The following is an 18238-nucleotide window of genomic DNA, read 5'->3' as shown; positions in this document are numbered from 1 at the left end:
CAGTGCTGACATTTTTGTTGCATAGTAAAGACAAGTTTAGAATTGAGATAGAACATATACAGTAGAGATGTATGTAATGTAAGTAACATATAATCGATTCAGAACATGACATCATAAGACAAATGATATATAATTTTCCTATCTTACAGGGGCCCCAGATGGAAATATTCTCTGTTCTGCAGATCCCATTGGAGAGAACTTACAGCTCGGCTGTTCCTGGCCGGGAGGAAATCCTGCAGCCAATGTGACCATGATATTTAATGCTACAGAAAGTACAAGCGCTGATCAAGTGCTGAGAAATGTGACTTCTTCCAGTAATGTCCATGGGAGTAATCTCACCTGTAATGGTGATCAACTGGGAAAGAACATAAAGACCTGCACACTAGCATTTGGTAAGATATCAGTATTGTCATTTAACTGTAGATGTACTATTCTACATCCAGAGATGTAACTGGTTTATTAAAGGGGTACTTGGTGAAAAAAAAAATGTTTTCAAGGTAGTGTCAGAAAATTATACAGATTTGTAAATTACTTCTATTTAAAAATCTGAAGTCCTCCAATACTTATTAGCTGCTGTATGTCCTGCAGGAAGTGGCGCTGAAACAGTATTCTCTGCTGCCATCTCTGTCCATGTCAGGAACTGTCCAGAGCAGCAGCAAATCCCTATAGAAAAACAGTTCCTGACATGGACAAAGGTGGCAGCAGAGAGCACTGTGTCAGACTGGAAAGATACATCACTTCCTGCAGGACATACAACAGCTGATAAGTACTGGAAGTGATTTACAAATCTGTATAACTCTGTGGCACCAGTTTATTTATTTATTTTTTCCCACTGAAAAGAAAAATGCATTAAAGAGCACCTAAACTTGTGTAATAGTGACATGTCAGAAGTGTTGATGAGTAGGTGTCAGGGTGCTGAAACCACAATCAGTCACCAAAATGAATGGGCAGCATGCTTCTCACATTTGTGCTTGCTTATCACCACTCAGCGTTGGTGGGAGAGAGACCACATAGACTTATATGGCACGAGGGGGAAGCGAGTGCTGATCTGACTGGTCGGCACTTGCTTCCCCCAAATTGCCTGAACACTGCGTGTGCTATTACATGCACAGACAGCAAGCAGGGAGCAGCAAGAGGAGCCTCCTGAATCATCTGCTGCCTCCTCTCCGTTGCTGGCATGATGTGATGTTTCATCATGCATGTCAGCTGATCATTGCCTTTCAACACTATTACACTAAACGATTATCGCCCTGAACGGTCGGTATTCGGCCAAGTAAGCTGATAATCGTTTGGTGTAATAGGGTCTTTAGGGTAGTTAAAGGGGTAGTTCACAAAAAAAAAGTCTTTCAAATCAACTGGTCCCAGCAAGTAATTTACTTCTTTTAAAAAATATCAAGTCTTCCCATACTTATCAGCTGCAGTATGTCCTGCAGGAAGTGATGTATTCTTTCCAGTCTGGAGAGCAGGAGAGTTCCTGTCATGGACAGAGGTGGCAGCAGAAAGCACTGTGCCAGACTGGAAAGAATACATCACTTCCTGCAGGACATACAACAGCTGATAAGTACTGGAAGACTGGAGATTTTTTTAATAGGAGTAAATAACAAATCTGTCATTGCTGGGACCAGTAGATTCAATGACCTCTCTCCAGTAATCTGATACTTCCAGATTGTAATATTATTGCTTTTAAGAATAATGTCCTGGCATGCTCACAATGTCCTGGGGCAGAAAGCAATTCATTCCACTCATTCCCCATAGACTTAATAGATTATGGAGCTGCCTGGACAGAGATCCCTGTGAGCAGGGAAGTGAAATTCACACACTTTTCCTGACTTGTTCTTTTGATTGGTGGGGTCTTACTGATTGTAAGAGACCCGGTAAGACCCCAGCCGATCAATACTATTCACATTTCCCTGTTATATTTCAACTTTTTCTTTATGACAGCTCCCATTTAATTATATCTCTAAGGTGTTTGTTTCATATCAATGTTTACTCACTTAGTGTGTCATTGTGACAAGTATTTTCAGCTCATCCAATGCATCTTTCTGTAAAGTGTGTCTACAAGGTCATTTATGAATATATATATATATATATATATATATATATATATATATATATATACACAGTGGTACCTTTGTTTAAGAGTAACTTGGATTAAAAGTGTTTTGCAAGAAGAGCTCACAGTTTTTCTAAATTGTAACTTGGTTTAAGAGCATTGCTTTGGTTTAAGAGCTTCCTGTACTGGGTGGGAGGGGGAGTGGAGGAGGGGCAGGGTCTGCATAGCGGGGTCTACAGCCCTGTACTCTGACCCAAGAAGAATTCCTCACCCTCCAAATCATAGCAGATCTGTCATCCCTTGTGTTTCTCATCCTCTCTATTCCTGCCATAATCTGCCCATACTCACACTCAGCTATACACACTGCTGCTATAATGAGCCTGCACTCACACTCAGCTATACACACTGCTGCTATAATGTGCTTGCACTTACACTCAGCTATACACACTGCTGCTATAATGTGCCTGCACTCACACTCAGCTATACACACTGCTGCTATAATGTACCTGCGCTCACACTCAGCTATACACACTGCTGCTACAATGTGCCTGCACTTACACTCAGCTATACACACTGCTGCTATAATGTGCCTGCACTTGCACTCAGCTATACACACTGCTGCTATAATGTGCCTGCACTCACACTCAGCTATACACACTGCTGCTATAATCTGCCTGCACTTACACTCAGCTATACACACTGCTGCTATAATGTGCCTGCACTTACAGTCAGCTATACACACTGCTGCTATAATGTGCCTGCACTCACACTCAGCTATACACACTGCTGCTATAATGTGCTTGCACTTACACTCAGCTATACACACTGCTGCTATAATGTGCCTGCACTCTTACTCAGCTATACACACTGCTGCTATAATGTGCCTGCACTTACACTCAGCTATACACACTGCTGCTATAATCTGCCTGCACTTACACTCAGCTATACACAATGCTGCTATAATGTGCCTGCACTCACACTCAGCTATACACACTGCTGTATATAAAGTTTCTGTCACTGTCCTCCTGCACAGCTCTGTGATTCTCACTTCCTGATTGGCCCATGCTGAACACACCTCCCTTCCCCATTGCTGTCATGTGACCACACAGACCTCTGACAGCAGCCCTGCTTCTCTATTCTAGCCTGTTGTACTACGCTACTGCATTATGGGGATCTGCAGTTCCATTCTGTATCTACAAACTGCTGCTGTGTTATCAGGGTTATGCACTTACTATACATCATACACCACTGATTGCTATACTGTACAGTAACTTATAACATATTCTGCTGTTTCTCATTGTCTCATCTGTTTTACATGTTATTCAGAATAAAAAATCATTATTTTTGGGGGTGGGGAACCAATTGTCTGCATATCAGTGATTTCTTATGGGAAAATTTGCTTTGGTATAAGAGTGGATTTGGATTACAAGCACATTCCCGGAACATATTATGCTCGAAATCCAAGGCACCACTGTGTGTGTGTGTGTGTGTGTGTGTGTGTGTGTGTGTGTGCATATATATATATATATATATATTGGTTCTAATTATGGCAGCCTCCATATATAAATATTAGTCCATACAGATCCCTTTCAGCTTCTTAGTAATAAATATTCTGTATTTCCGTTACTTTCCTCTATCAGAGCCTCCAAAATCTCCGGATTCTCCAAGTAATCAAACAGTTAAACCAGGTGGACCCCTTACCCTGACAGTGGATCTAATATCTGGAACCCAGACGCGGGCCAGCACCTCCTCATCTCAGGTTCTCCCTGCTCAGTTCATCTGGTACCATAACAACAATAGTGTTAATGGTGGTAAATTCAACGTGACCTCAACCAGTTATGCATCAACTCTCAAGATCGATAAGGTGTCTGCGTCTGACTCTGGAGAATACAAATGTATAGCCAGCAATTTTATTGGAAATGCAACCTTCTTCTTTAATGTTAAAGTGTCAGATGAAGTGGGTAAGTCACGTTCAATAAATCAATAATATTACATGTAATATAATAACGACAGGTATCCCACTACTGGAATTACCAGAAGTAAAATCCCTCTAAGTAGCTGGTCATGGCTCCCTGACAATAAGCTGATCACAGCAATCAGAAACTTTTTTAATTTCCCTGCAGTGCCTCCACAGGCCAAATAAAGTATTGCACATTTTTCACTGACATCATTATGTTGTGTTTTTAGTGTACAGACATGCCCATCCCACAGACATAGACACTGATTTTAGCCACTTTGCACCCCAAAAAGGGGTTTTCTAGTTCCAAATCTCAAACTATATATTCTATGTGATCTAGTAGTATATATGTTCACATTCTCCAATATGACAGGTCCATAGCATTATGTGTCCTGCCTAGTTCTTTGCCCCCCTCCTATATTATCATTGTCATACAACTGCTATAATTTCCTATTTTTTCTTGAAAAAATATATATAATTTGTATTTAATTTAATTTTATTTAAAAAAAAATGTTTATACTCCATATTTTCCAGCTGGTCCCGATAATAATGGACTAAATGGTGGCCAGATAGCCGGTATTGTTATAGGAGTACTCGCTGGTGTCGCCATAATAGGAATCATCGTGTTCTTTGTATTGAAGAAAAGTACGTACCTGGGACTTTGTGTATAGCTTTCAGTTCTTTGTCTCTATATGTAATTACTTACATCGGTGTGAGATTTACTATGAAGAAACCTTTTTTAAAATACAGTTATAATTAATACTGTCACCATAATGTATATTACATATCACTGAGCCTCCCCCTCTCAGTAGACTGTATAATAACATAAAAGGAGACGATATATCTGTCATTATGTCTCCTATTATAATTATAACGGGCAGCAGAGCCTTGCTTTTATTGTCCTGTGAACCTCGGGGGAGGGGCTTATGCAAATATGAATAAAAACCATTTCTGGCCTACTGTAGAGATGCTCTGGGGAGGAGATGGGGAAAATTAAGTGTGTGTGGGGGGGAAGGGGGGGTAAATGGCCTATTTCAAGAGTCATAGTAAATTAGGAATATGGGTTTCTCCATAAAGGGTCTCATACTGGTAGTTTGTTTAATATCTATGGAAGTACAGCTCTGTTCGCATTATGACTATGATGTGCTTTCATGATACTTTGTATGTTGTGAACACATCCTGGCACATACACTTATATGCCAATAGGCTTCATTAGCAAATTGTATACCGGTTGTATCCTTTTTTTTATTTTTTTCCACAATGGAAGTCTATGGCATACATTTGCATATGTCTGGGCATGCAAACCACAAGGCCCAAATGTGATGAGAACAGAGCCTACTATGTATATGTCTCCATTCTGTTTTAACTCATACTAATAATGTTATAGTAACGTTAACATTTTGTATGTATATACTGTATGTGTAGCATTAACAATTTGTTTGCCATCCTGTTCGCCTCTTTCTTTTTCTGGTCATGCTTTTAGTTGCTATTTGGCACCAATTGTTGCCAGCAGCGCTTGAAGACAGTAAATATAGAATTTACCTGCGGTAGTTGCCTTGGAATATATTCTCATAGGTTCCGCATGAAGATGTGTTATTGTAAGGACCTGTACGTGTCCTGCAGCTGCTCAATCATTGCTTCAGTGATACGTTTTCTTTCTATTGAGATGTTGAATCTAGGAAAAGATGCTACAGAGACAAACGTCCTGGTATATCCATAGGATGTGCCACGAAGGCTCATACATACCACAGAGAGTCCTCATGGCCGTAGTATATGTGCCCCACTCCAGATCACATCAGACAGTCCTATGTATTTTTCTTGACTATCTCCTGTTATTACCCCCTTTATACTCCTTGTAGTGCTATTCTTTCTTTTTATCTGTTTTATCCTTAGCTGTCCGCTTTGGTTTAGATTGTCTTTGGGTTATGGTTATATGATTTTTGCATGTGAACGTCTCTCTATTCTCCTTCCCTGGATACATGTCATGGACTTTATATAAGCTATCTCTTACCAGTGCTGTAGTTTGCTTCATGGACATTCAGTATGGGATTTATCTGTGTTGTTGCTAGCTTTGTTTGCTTCGACTTGCTTTAGCTTTGGCTGTCCAGGCATGATGTGAATTGTAGTTTTGCAACACCTGCAGAACCAAAGGTTCCCCCATCCCTGGTCTAACTTTACTAATCAGCTAAACCCTGTGTAAATAACTGGCATTAAAGTCTTTACCCTCCTTTAGTCACGTAGTCCCCCTTTTATCTAAAGACAGAGCAATATGTTTTACAGTTTTTTGTATACAGCTCCTATGGCTACCTATGTGTTTCCGTGGATACAGACTACAAATAAATCCTTTGCGTAGTCAGATCCTGCAGTCGCAAACATCTCTTTACTTTTCTCACCCTGTCCTAGCAAACCTATATCTGTAACCACAGAGACTCATAGGTTTATATAGGAGCCGTAGACACACTATGGTAGTAGATTTTTAAACTAAACTATTTGCCTGAATACTTTAGATGCAGTAAAACAATAACCCATTGTAGTAGAAGTAAAAAGTCCAGTTAATTCTTATAATAGCTACTACTACTACTAATACTAGCTATAATACTAATACTTATAGCTATAATACTAATACAACTAGCTATAATACTAATACTACTAATAGTACTAGCTTTAAAGGGGTAGTGCAGCAGTAAACAATTATTCACAGAATAACACACATTGCAAAGTTATACAACTTTGTAATGTATGTTATGTCTGTAAATCGCCCCCTTCCCATGTCCCACCACCCCCCAGAAGTGTGGTGCATTATACATACCTGATCCGTGTCGCGCCTGTCCGCCATCTTGTGCCAAGACGTCATCTTCGGGAGGCCGGCCGAATCGTTGCCGCTGTCTCTGATGCCGCCCCTCTCTGCCGCGTCATAACTGCATCTGATGATGCTGCAGAGGGCGGCCGGCACTAGGGACGGTCTGAGCGGTTCGGCCATCCGTCCGAAGATGACGTCTTGGCACAAGATGGCGGACGGGCGCGACACGGATCAGGTATGTATAATGCACCACACTTCCGGGTACACGTGCGGGGGTGGTGGGACACGGGAAAGGGGCAATTCACAGACATATCATACATTACAAAGTTGTATAACTTTGTAATGTGTGTTATTCTGTGAATAATTGTTTACTGCCGCACTACTCCTTTAATACTAATATACTAGCTATAATTACTAATACTACTGCATATAATACTAATACTACAAGCTATAATACTAATATAGTAGTTAAAATAGCTAATAGTAATACTAATAGCTATAATACTAAGATACTAGCTATAATTACTAATACTATTGCCTATAATACTAAAACTACTAGCTATAATACTAATATAGTAGTTTAAATAGCTAATAGTAATATTACTAGCTATAATACTAATATACTAGCTAGTCAATATAGCAACATTATGGCCACAATATTCTATTATATCCCCTTATCCTCATGTTTGGCACCATGACTAGTAATTTTATATGGCATGGAGTAGACAATATATCTTTAGCCATTATAGGCTATGTTCACACTTCTTTTTTTTTGCGGCCGTCATCCCCTTGATCTTGATCATGACCAGTTTTTGCGGCCTCATTAACAAATGACGGCAGTCTTTTTGACGGCCTTTGGGAATAATGGCTGCAAAATCTTGAAGAGTGAACATAGCCATGCACTATAAGGCCAGGTTCACACTATGTAATAACGATAGCTGTCATTATAATCACTTCATAATAACGATAATCAATGTGCAAATAATGTCCGTTATTTAGAAAAATTACAGACTTTATTGATGCAATGGTGGCCATCTTTTATAACAATAATCATCATTGCGCAAAAAACTGCTGCAATTTTTTTTTTTTGTTCTTTATTACGTGGTGTGAGCCTAGCCTAAGCCGGGCTTCCCATGCTTGCTTCTTCTCCGGTGGGCCTGCTTCATCTCGCGCCTGCTTCATCTTCATGCCGCGGCCAGCCAGCATACGAAACAAGCGCAATGGTGATCCTTACATGCCAAAGGGGTTGTTTCTTGTCTTTTATTCTGCAAAATCCCTCATTTCTATATCTTTTTCTCATCATTTTCTGTATCCTGCAGAAAAGCGGAGCAGTGAGAACGGAAGGTAAGAGCTCTATGTACAAATAGACGAGTTTCTAGAACCTGGAGAAACTGCTGAGTCTGTTTGTGACATAACACGGAGAGTAATGACACCCATAATAATCTCTATAATCCTCGCATTGTTTCCATGATTACTAATCCATACACCTCCTTTTTTTTCACGCCTATGACAAATGTAATTCTGGATAATTTTAGAATTCACTTGAAACGAGCGGTTTGCGTGTAGCAGAGCTGAGCTAGACGACTGAGCTGTGCAACGTGTATGTGTATGAGGAAGTAGAAGGGTAGCAATAGAAACATAGTGGAGCTCCTTTATTATTAACAAGTACAGAGCAGCTATGCGGATCTAGTGTTGGGCTTCAGCCCCCAAACTATTGTATAAGGCATGCATAAATCATGCGTCTGAACGCTGCTGTTAGCTATAGGACCCAACCTGATCCACTTATTGTTTGTCCTCCTGCACTGAATATCTCTTTGTATTGTAAGTGCATGCAGATGTAGCAGAGCTGGTTTATCTTTTATTATGATAACCTGACTACATAGCCTTACATGCACACAGCGGCGTTATACAGTGCTGTAATACAATACATAGGAGTCTATGGGGTTGTATCATCCCTTTGATTCGCACAGAGGGACGCAGAGGTTTTCTCCTTTAGACTGACGCAGAATATGATGCCATTTTCCATCACGTACTGTATTATATAGATGGCAATGCTTCTAGGGGAGGAAACCTTTGTGATACTGTACAATGCCATAGAGAGTCAATGCATATATAAGATTTATCAGCCTTATGACTAATTAAAGGGGTGCTCCGGCAAAAAAAAACAAATCTTTCATATCAACTGGTTTCAGAAAGTTACACAGATTTGTGATATACTTCTATTTAAAACTCTTCAGTCTTACAGTACTTATCAGCTGCTATATGTCGTGCAGGAAGTGGTGTATTCTTTCCAGTCTGACACAGTGCACACTGCTGCCACCTCGGTCCATGTCAGGAGCTGTCCAGAGCAGGAGAGGTTTTCTATGGGGATTTGCTACAAAGATGTCAGCAGAGAGCACTGGAGAGAATACACCACTTCCTGCAGGACATAAAGCAGCTGATAAGTACTGGTTGACTGAAGATTTTTAAATAGAATTAAATTACAAATCTATATAACTCTCTGAAACCAGTTGATTTGAAAAAAAAAAAAAGATTTTTGCTGGAGTACACCTGTAACATAATAAAGCTCTGCTACACCTGCAGGCATATACTGCTGCACAGCGCTCCACTCATAGACACTAGAGATGAGCGAACCTGGAGCATGCTCAAGTCGATCCGAACCCGATCTTTCGGTATTTGATTAGCGGTGGCTGCTGAAGTTGGATAAAGCCCTAAGGCTATGTGGAAAACATGGATATAGTCATTGGCTGTATCCATGTTTTCCAGACAACCTTAGAGCTTTATGCAACTTAAGCAGCCACCGCTAATCAAATGCCGAACGATCGGGTTCGCTCATCTCTAATAGACACCAATGTACATTATATGGATATTAATATGAATAATGATAGTCAGTCCTAAACCTTTCCTGTATAAAATAATTGGTCGTGTCTGATATAACAGTGAAGGTTCAGTGTATGTGCTCCATGCATGTAAGCCTATATAATAGCTGCTTTCCATTATGAAGACCATTGTGTAACATATATACATATAGCGGGAGATTTATCAAACATGGTGTATGGTGAAACTGGCTCAGTTGCCCCTAGCAACCAATCAGATTCCACCTTTCATTTTCCAAAGAGTCTGTGAGGAATGAGAAGTGGAATCTGATTGGTTGCTAGGGGCAACTGAGCCAGGTTCACTTTACACCATGTTTGATAAATCTCCCCCATTAGTTCTCATTTACATCTTTGCAAGTCAAATATAACAGATACACCTGTAAATAATATTATACTGTGCCGTGCCCCTCCAATAACCAGCATTTATTTTCTTTCTAGAATAAACGCCCCTGAGGACCAGATAGGTAATGTACATTATTGCTTCAGACGAGTGATTATCATGTACTCTTGGTGGGCTAGTCCCACGTATTACAATGCCATTCACTTACTACCTGTAGTTTTACCATAGAGAGATTTGCAGTGGCCCCTAACTAAGTATATAATAATATATACTTAAAAAAAAAATCATTTTTTTTTAAATCCTAAAAGAAACTCTAATAAAGTATACACTTAAAGAGGACCTGCCTTTCTAATGCCTTCCTTTTTTAAAGGCTGCTATTCATCAAAGCATAATGAATTCTATTTACCCCCTTGTGGCCATGTTTTTTTAGCACTGGATAAACCCTTTAAGTGTACAGATCCCAGATCTCCTGCAGCCAGACGGACAATCACAGCAAGCCAGGGAGTGATGCGCTCAGCCAAGCACTTCTCCTGGCTCTATCTAGAGATTGTTGGAGATCTGAACAATCCAGACTCTGAATTGTCAAAACTTTTGGCATGTCTCTTTAAAGTGACAGGAACACTTCAAAATCAGTTCCATTCTATTGAATTGGGTTGTTTTGACTCCATCCGATGAATGTAGCATTTCTGAAGAAAATGTAAATGCCCACTCTAATACCCACTGCTTCCTCATTAATTGTTGTCTTTAAAAAATCATGTAATACCGAGGAATAGTGAAGTGTCTTATGGTGCGTTTACACACTCAGATTTATCTGACAGATCTTTGAAGCCCAAACCAGGAACAGACTATAAACAGTGATAAAGTCATAAAGGAAAGACTTGGATCTATCCTCTTTTCAAATCCATTCCTGGCTTTGGCTTCCAAAATCTGTCAGATAAATCTGTCTGTGTAAACGCACCATAATAGTGTTTGTGCAGGTTTTGAGAGTCATACTGATACTTAGAATAAAGAGGTAGCAGGGGGTCAATGGAGTTTGGTGATTCCTCAGCTGCTTTTCCCAGCTTTTCAGGTATGGATTACAACATATCTGCTGGTTTAGTCTCTAGTTGAAATCCTATGGTGCCTAAATGTTGGTGTTTGGGATATTTTTGACACTTAGTCATTGTAAGTCTCATTGGAACTGGTTATGGTGCATGTCTGTATTCATCTTCATGTATTCATATATTGTGTGGCACTGTGGGGTCTCTACAGTATAGCGGTGCTCTATGGGAGCCATCCAGATGCTATGCAATGTATGGAACATGGAAAGCACAATAAACTTTAGTAGAATAGATAGTACGGTATATTGTGGCCCCACAGTATTCGGTTGATGCAGACAGGACTTGGCTATATACTGTATTATACTGTTTGGCCTCATCAAGAATTTTATTCTTCAGGAACTGCAGAGTATGCTGAAGAAAAAAAGGGAAACATCAATGGAGGTAAGGGCCAGGACAGAAGCTGGGGCTAGTTATTATGCTGTCTCCGATGGGGGTGAAGTTCTTTTAGCTCATTCAGTATCAGTGGTATCTACCTAGGTATATAGATCACCGTAGCACTCCAAGACACATTGAAAACAAAAAACGTGCTTTATTGAGTCCAAAAACCACAACGTTCGATCTGGCTAGAGATCTTTTTCAAGTCGTATCTCTTTTTTTAAAATCTATCTATCTATCTATCTACCTATCTATCTATGGCACTTGGCAGCGACAAGTCTACCCACTGCACTGCCTACAATAAAGATCAGGTTCATTAAGCTCTTCCCCTCAGCTAAACCTAACCTTTAAAGGGAATCTGTCACTAGGTTGATGCTGCCTTAAATATAGGCAGCTTAAAGGGGTTATCCAGCGTGGGGGCACTTTTTTGGGGGGACCAGGGAGGAGGTGGCTGAAATAAAAGACGTCCACTTACCTCGCCGGTTCCAACGGCGGGTCCCGCATCACGGCGCTCCGGTGCCCGGTCCCCGGCCGCTTCCTGGTGTCTGACGCTGCCCGAGATGCTACGTCTCAGGGCCGCTCAGCCACTCCGCGAAGGAGGCGGGATCCGTTTGAAGTCCGCTCGGATCCCGCCTCCTTCACTGAGTGGCTGAGCGGGCCTGAGACGTAGCGTCTCGGGCAGCGTCAGACACCAGGAAGCGGCCGGGGACCGGGCACCGGAGCGCCGTGATGCGGGACCCGCCGTTGGAACCGGCGAGGTAAGTGGACGTCTTTTATTTCAGCTACCTCCTCTCCAGTCCCCCCCAAAAAGGGGTTATCCAGCTACCTCCTCTCCGTGCCCCCACGCTGGATAACCCCTTTAAACTAGTGACAGAGATGCTGGACAGCGCAATGTATTACTTACATCATTCTGTGCAGCTTTTCTCCTAATATGGAGAAGAATAGGCTTTGTGCTTTACCACTACTTACACCCTTTGGCTGCTGATTGACAGCTGCCTGCCTATATATAGTATACATACACAGTATAGATAGAAAACTGCCAATCAGCAGCTGGTGCTCATGAATATTTAGGACTACTGAGCACATGCACATAATGGAGATATGCTCATAATTGCAATGGGAATACCTAACCTGCCTCTCAGTTAAGGTACACTTTAAGGCTGGGTTCCCACTACGTATATTTCAGTCAGTATTGTGGTCCTCACATTGCAACCAAAACCAGGAGTGGATTAAAAACACAGAAAGGATCTGTTCACACAAAGTTGAAATTGAGTGGATGGCCGCCATTTAATGGCAAATATTTGCTGTTATTTTAAAACAACGGCTGTGGTATTGAAATAATGGCAGTTATTTACTGTTATATGGCGGCCATCCACTCAATTTCAACATTGTGTGAACAGATCCTTTCTGTGTTTTTAATCCACTCCTGGTTTTGGTTGCAATATGAGGACCACAATACTGACTGAAATATACGTAGTGTGAACCCAGCCTAAGGCTGGGTTCACACTATGTATACTGTATTTGAGGCTGTATTTGGTCCTCATAGCAACCAAAACCAGGAGTGGATTGAAAACACAGAAAGGCTCTGTTCACATAATGTTGTAATTGAGTGGATGGCCGCCATATAACGGTAAATAACGGACATTATTTCAATATAACAGCCGTTGTTTTAAAATAACAGCACATATTTGCCATTAAATGACGGCCATCCACTCAATTACAACATTATGTGAACAGAGCCTTTCTGTGTTTTCAATCCACTCCTGGTTTTGGTTGCTATAAAGCCTCAAACATACAGCCTCAAATATACGTAGTTTGAACATAGCCTTAAAGAGGTTTAGTTCAAGATTAAGTCCACAACAGTTCCCTATTTATATTATGTGAAACATTTATTGGACATTGACAGATAGATAGAGGTGTAAAAATAACTTACTTCCTGAAACTGAAGGTCCTCAACTTGTCAGATCATGGACTTTACGCTTCTTCTGTACAAGCTGGTGCCGTGCAGTAGTGGATTATAATAGGGGCGTTTCGGGCGGCAGCCCGGGGCCCTGAGCTCCTGGGGGGCCCATGACCACCCAAAAAGACATATACTTTCAGTGGTGTACTGTCTCCTGGCTACAGTTCTGCCATAATTAGCAAAAAAATCAAATTTTTTTTAATGGCAATTGTGCACAAATCAGGACATCATGACATTATCTATCCCGTACTATGAACGCCAGGCTAGTGCTGCCATAGTTACAGTGGGGTGGGGGGCCCAGGCTTGGTGAACAGCCCGGGGCCTATGGTAAAGTTAATCTGCCCCTGGTGCCGTGTCATAATATAGGGTAATAAATATCTGTTTTTTGCCGCTGTACAGTGGAAAAATCTTATTTCCATTCCCCTCAATTGAACATATTGTTTTGAATGTATTTCAATAATAGATTTATAAAGAACATTATTAGACTACTTTATATTTTGTTTTTTTTCTGTTTGGGATAAGCAATAATTTTTTTTTTTTTTTTTCCCCTAGCAATGACAATGTCAATGTCAGACATTCGAGAAGACAAGGTAAATATACTTACACTGATATAGTTAGACGATTGTGCAACTTTCTTTAAGGAGAGGGGGGGGGAGGCATTATCAAAATTAGTGTGGGGGGGAAGTTGCCCATAGCAACCAATCTCTGATTTTTGATTTGTAAATCTCTCACTTCAGAGAAACGCATTGCCCTTTTTTCCACCTGGTGCGGTGAGGCCCAGATAGTAGGCTTGTGCCAAAGGGTCAAGATTTCAGCATACATACAATGTAGTCAGTAGTCCACTAACCCACCAATTGTCTAAAATGTATGGGGGCCAACTCTCCCTGATAAAAAGAAAAGCCAAGCAGGTTGGATTTCAACTGCTTGACCCTTTGGTTCTCATGGAGAAAAGCCACCACCAGAGCCATGTGGCAGTGGAATTTCACTCTTCCCTTTAGTGTGAACACATTGGGTGTGCCAAACTTTCTTGTGAAAAGGGGGATCAGGAGAAATAGCCGTGACAACTGTGCCCACCTTCAAAGAAATGAAGGAGCTTTATGGTCACGTCTTTGCTATAAAGTCTGGGGAAGTAAATATACACTGGGCTATTCATCCATTGAAGAGAGTATGTGTGTGCGTAGGTGGTTTATCAATAGCCAGATTTAACTGCAGCGCCCCTACAGGAGAAACAAAGCATTACACAGTCCTCATTAAAAACAATGGGCTGTCCTAATGTGTCAGGTCCTCCAAAATGAGAGACTCTCTTTTTTAGTATTTTTACACTACACTAGCTAATGCATGAGAACCCAGAACAGGGAAACATACTCTAAGTAACTTTTTTTTGTTTGTTGGTTATCCGCCAGATTTCTTACATTCCTTTTTTCTTTTTTTCAGGATGATGTAAAATATGCAGAAATTAATTTCGCCAACTCAACCAAGAGCTCAACCCCAGCAAAAGCGGAGGAAACAGTATATAGCGATGTGAAGAATTCCTCCAGAAGATAATAAAATATATATTAAAAAAAATAGAGATGATAAAATTTACGAGGACATAATCACTGTATGGCAACGAGTCAATGCAGGTCTCTGACCTAATGTCAATGCACGCAGGAAGAAAGAGTCTAACTGGGTTCCATCCCGTATGTACTTCAGTATTCCATCATTTCAATGTCTAGACGCACGTCTGCCTGTTATGTCCGGATCTCCTCTTAGAGAAGATACGTTTAGTTCCTACTGGTTACTCTATCAAACTGGTCTTCAACCTGTCATTGAATAACCATAGATTGAAGACCATCGCTACATCACATAAGGGCAGAAGCAATGTTTTTTCCTGTAACAATATACTTACCCTTAGTCTTACTACGTGCAGAGTCGTTCTCTGCTATATATTGAAATTCCGCTGCTGGCAGCACCTCCAAGGGTTGAATGGAGGATTCCCTTCACTTATTATGGTGTATGTTATGGTCCTCCGGTATTGAGAGGCCACGCTGGATGGGGCTCTCATATAAAGTCACAGTCTTCTCGCTATTAGTTAAAGACTTGCTCAAAAAGCACATAAAAGGGAACTGTAAAATTAAAAAAAAAACCATTAAAGTGTACAGATTTGTTGCCAAATCTTAAATTCCCGCCCATCCCCCTGTCCCCCATTCTGTTAGGACTCCCCCTATCGATGTAAACCATATTGTATAATGTACATTGCAACTTATTTCAGGGGGTCTGTGTAATCATATTGTGTGGGTGTGTCTAAGGGCAATATACTAGCATACAAAAGATTTCTTCTTTTTTTTTTTACATTTGGCTAATAGATAAAAATCATTTTGTCCCATGTGGGATAGTAATACACAGTAACGGCACTAACAATACAGTATGTCCCCTTTACAGCTGAACATAGTATGGTGACAGATCTACGTTAGACTCCTGCTATTGATACGGTAAATTACTCCGATGACCCTCACTGAGACATAACCTCAGATAATGAGGAAAGTAGTTACCCACCTGGTGATGTTATATGACTGGTTTATATGAATGTTGGTGCCAGAGAAATGCAGCTTTTTTAATTAAAATTTAAATGATGACCTATTATAGATCCCTTAAATTCTAATGTAATGAATGCCAGGGGCTTTATGGTGATGGTGCAAGGTAGGGTGGAAAGTAGACATCTTTTTTTTTTCCTAAATAACAGTTTTATCCAGTTAATAAACTCCATTTTTACAGTGCTGCCCAAATATAGCCCCATTCATTGGTCAAGTGCGACCACTACCCTGGATCCAGTAATCTGTAAGGGACACTGAAGATCTCACTACCACTAAAAGTATTCCAGACTGTTGATCTCACAATGGATGTTATAACCTTGGCAAACCTACTGGTATAAGGCCATCCAGCATAAGACCACCCGTCCCTGAACCTTTTGCTCCGGTAAGGGTTCCTACTGCCGAAACCGCCACCAAGGATCATCTTGTTCCTCTACATGATAGAATCCTTCTTTTAACCTCCCCCTAGTTCCTTTTACAATAATTCAAACAACATAGCAATTATTACAAATATACTTCTTAAATAGTTAAACTTTTTAAATTTTGGACTTTAGAAAAAAAACATCTTTTTAGGATTTCGCACAAATTCAATCTTGCAGAGAAGAAAGTTGAGAACTATATATATTTTTTTTAAGTTTTTTAAAAATGGGTTGGGGCCAAGTAGCAGTGGCCTAGTTGGAACATAATGTGCCCTTCCCACATCCTATTAAAGGTTTCCAGGCTAAACCTATCCCGGAGCCATTCCTTCCCTAATGATGCAATATCATCTATTTTATAAACATTCCATAAAGCCTGGTAATCCTATATAATATCCACCCAACCTATTTTTTATATTGATCAAGTTCAGTGTCAAGGACTCTGTAAATCTTACAAAAAAATATATCTCTATGCACCATATTAGTTTCTCCACCAGCTTAATGCACCTTCCCTACTGACTGTCCATCTGTCTGGGTTATCCAGCGCTACAAAAACATGGCCACTTTTTTAGGTGTTCAGGTGTGGTTTGCAATTAAGCTCTATTTACTCCAATGGAACCAAGTTGAAACCCCACCCAATCTGGAGACAAGAGAGGGGGAAGAGTGGCCATGTTTTTGTAGCACTGGATAACCTTTTTAACCTCTGGGAACCCTAACTGTAACCAAAAATGGACCAGCAATTTAATTAATAGAAAATCATGGAGACACACTCTCTATTTCGTAGACTATTTCCTTCCCTCCCATAGACTCCAGTAGAGAGTGGCCCACACATGCCGGTGGCCTCCTCTCTTCTATGTGGCAGCTATAAGGGGTTAAGTAGTAATTGCTTTCCACAGGTGTGAGTTTGGCTTCTTCAGCCTCAACCTTCTCAGCAGCGTTTTAGCTTTAGGCTACAGCTATACAGCTCATATTTCTTGCACTGGAGTTACACTGTCTATTATTTTAGATGATTATTTTTTTATTGCATTGGAAATCGCAATATCACTGTTCTAGATAAAAGATGGATACAATGGTTGATAAACTGATAGATATGGCCATCATAATGACTCTTTTACAGTCTGGCTTCAGGGACAGAGCCTTGGAAATGTAATTCCCTATTATCCAGGATTGCTTGCACATCAGTGGTGTAGTCTTGCTGAGGGAACGGTGGCACTGCTCATCATCATTGACTTCTGAGTCTCTAAAATTGCATTATGCTGTGCTAAACAACAATAAAAAGGATAAAAAATGTGAAAACCCAAAGAAGCACTTATTGGCTATGCTGAGATTGTAGGCTTGCATCCTATATAGACTGTTAAAACTAACTTCTAAGTGCCAAAATACAGGCCTACAATGCATAAGCTGCCCTAATGTGCCAAAATAACACATTACCCCCTTGTTATAAAACTAAAAATTGCAGAATAATCCAATTTCTAATGGTAGGATTTGGGTACAAAAGTTATGCTCAAAGGAGAAGAGAAAAAGCTAAAGGAGGAGAGAAAAGAAACGTTTTTTTGTGTTGGGAAAAGTATATAACTGGTCTAAACTTTTGGGCACCATATGGGGCTCCTAAACAGTTATCTAAAACAGTTAAAGGGACACTTTAAACCCCCTTAAATAAGGAATCCAACTCCCTAAATGTTTCTCACTGACCGATGCATACTATCTCCTGACTCTTCCTCCCACCATTCATCACTATAACTGATGACAAAATACCTGTAGTCCACACTCCTACTCCAAACGACTTGTAAT

At 40.5% G+C, this 18238-nt stretch overlaps 1 protein-coding gene across 2 annotated transcripts in view; it reads left to right on the top strand.

The window, feature by feature from the left end:
* The window catches only part of LOC138769422 (carcinoembryonic antigen-related cell adhesion molecule 1-like), a 42693-nt gene extending 26889 nt beyond the window's left edge, over positions 1-15804 (top strand). Inside the window, exons 6-13 of one of the 2 annotated variants that reach the window (XM_069947880.1) lie at positions 150-392; positions 3694-4014; positions 4545-4655; positions 8130-8154; positions 10125-10150; positions 11463-11507; positions 14014-14051; positions 14896-15804. In XM_069947880.1, the coding sequence (XP_069803981.1) occupies positions 150-392; positions 3694-4014; positions 4545-4655; positions 8130-8154; positions 10125-10150; positions 11463-11507; positions 14014-14051; positions 14896-15006 (920 nt within the window). In that variant the 3' untranslated portion in view covers positions 15007-15804. Of the gene's footprint in view, positions 1-149; positions 393-3693; positions 4015-4544; positions 4656-8129; positions 8155-10124; positions 10151-11462; positions 11508-14013; positions 14052-14895 lie in introns of those variants that run through there. The other variant, XM_069947881.1, reaches the window with a different exon arrangement.
* The last annotated feature ends 2434 nt before the right edge of the window (positions 15805-18238 follow it).

This window comes from Dendropsophus ebraccatus, chromosome 12 (assembly GCF_027789765.1).
Source record: "Dendropsophus ebraccatus isolate aDenEbr1 chromosome 12, aDenEbr1.pat, whole genome shotgun sequence".
Lineage (NCBI taxonomy): Eukaryota > Metazoa > Chordata > Amphibia > Anura > Hylidae > Dendropsophus > Dendropsophus ebraccatus.
The sequence above is the reverse complement of the archived record's forward strand: the minus strand, read 5'-3'. Positions and strand labels throughout refer to the sequence as shown.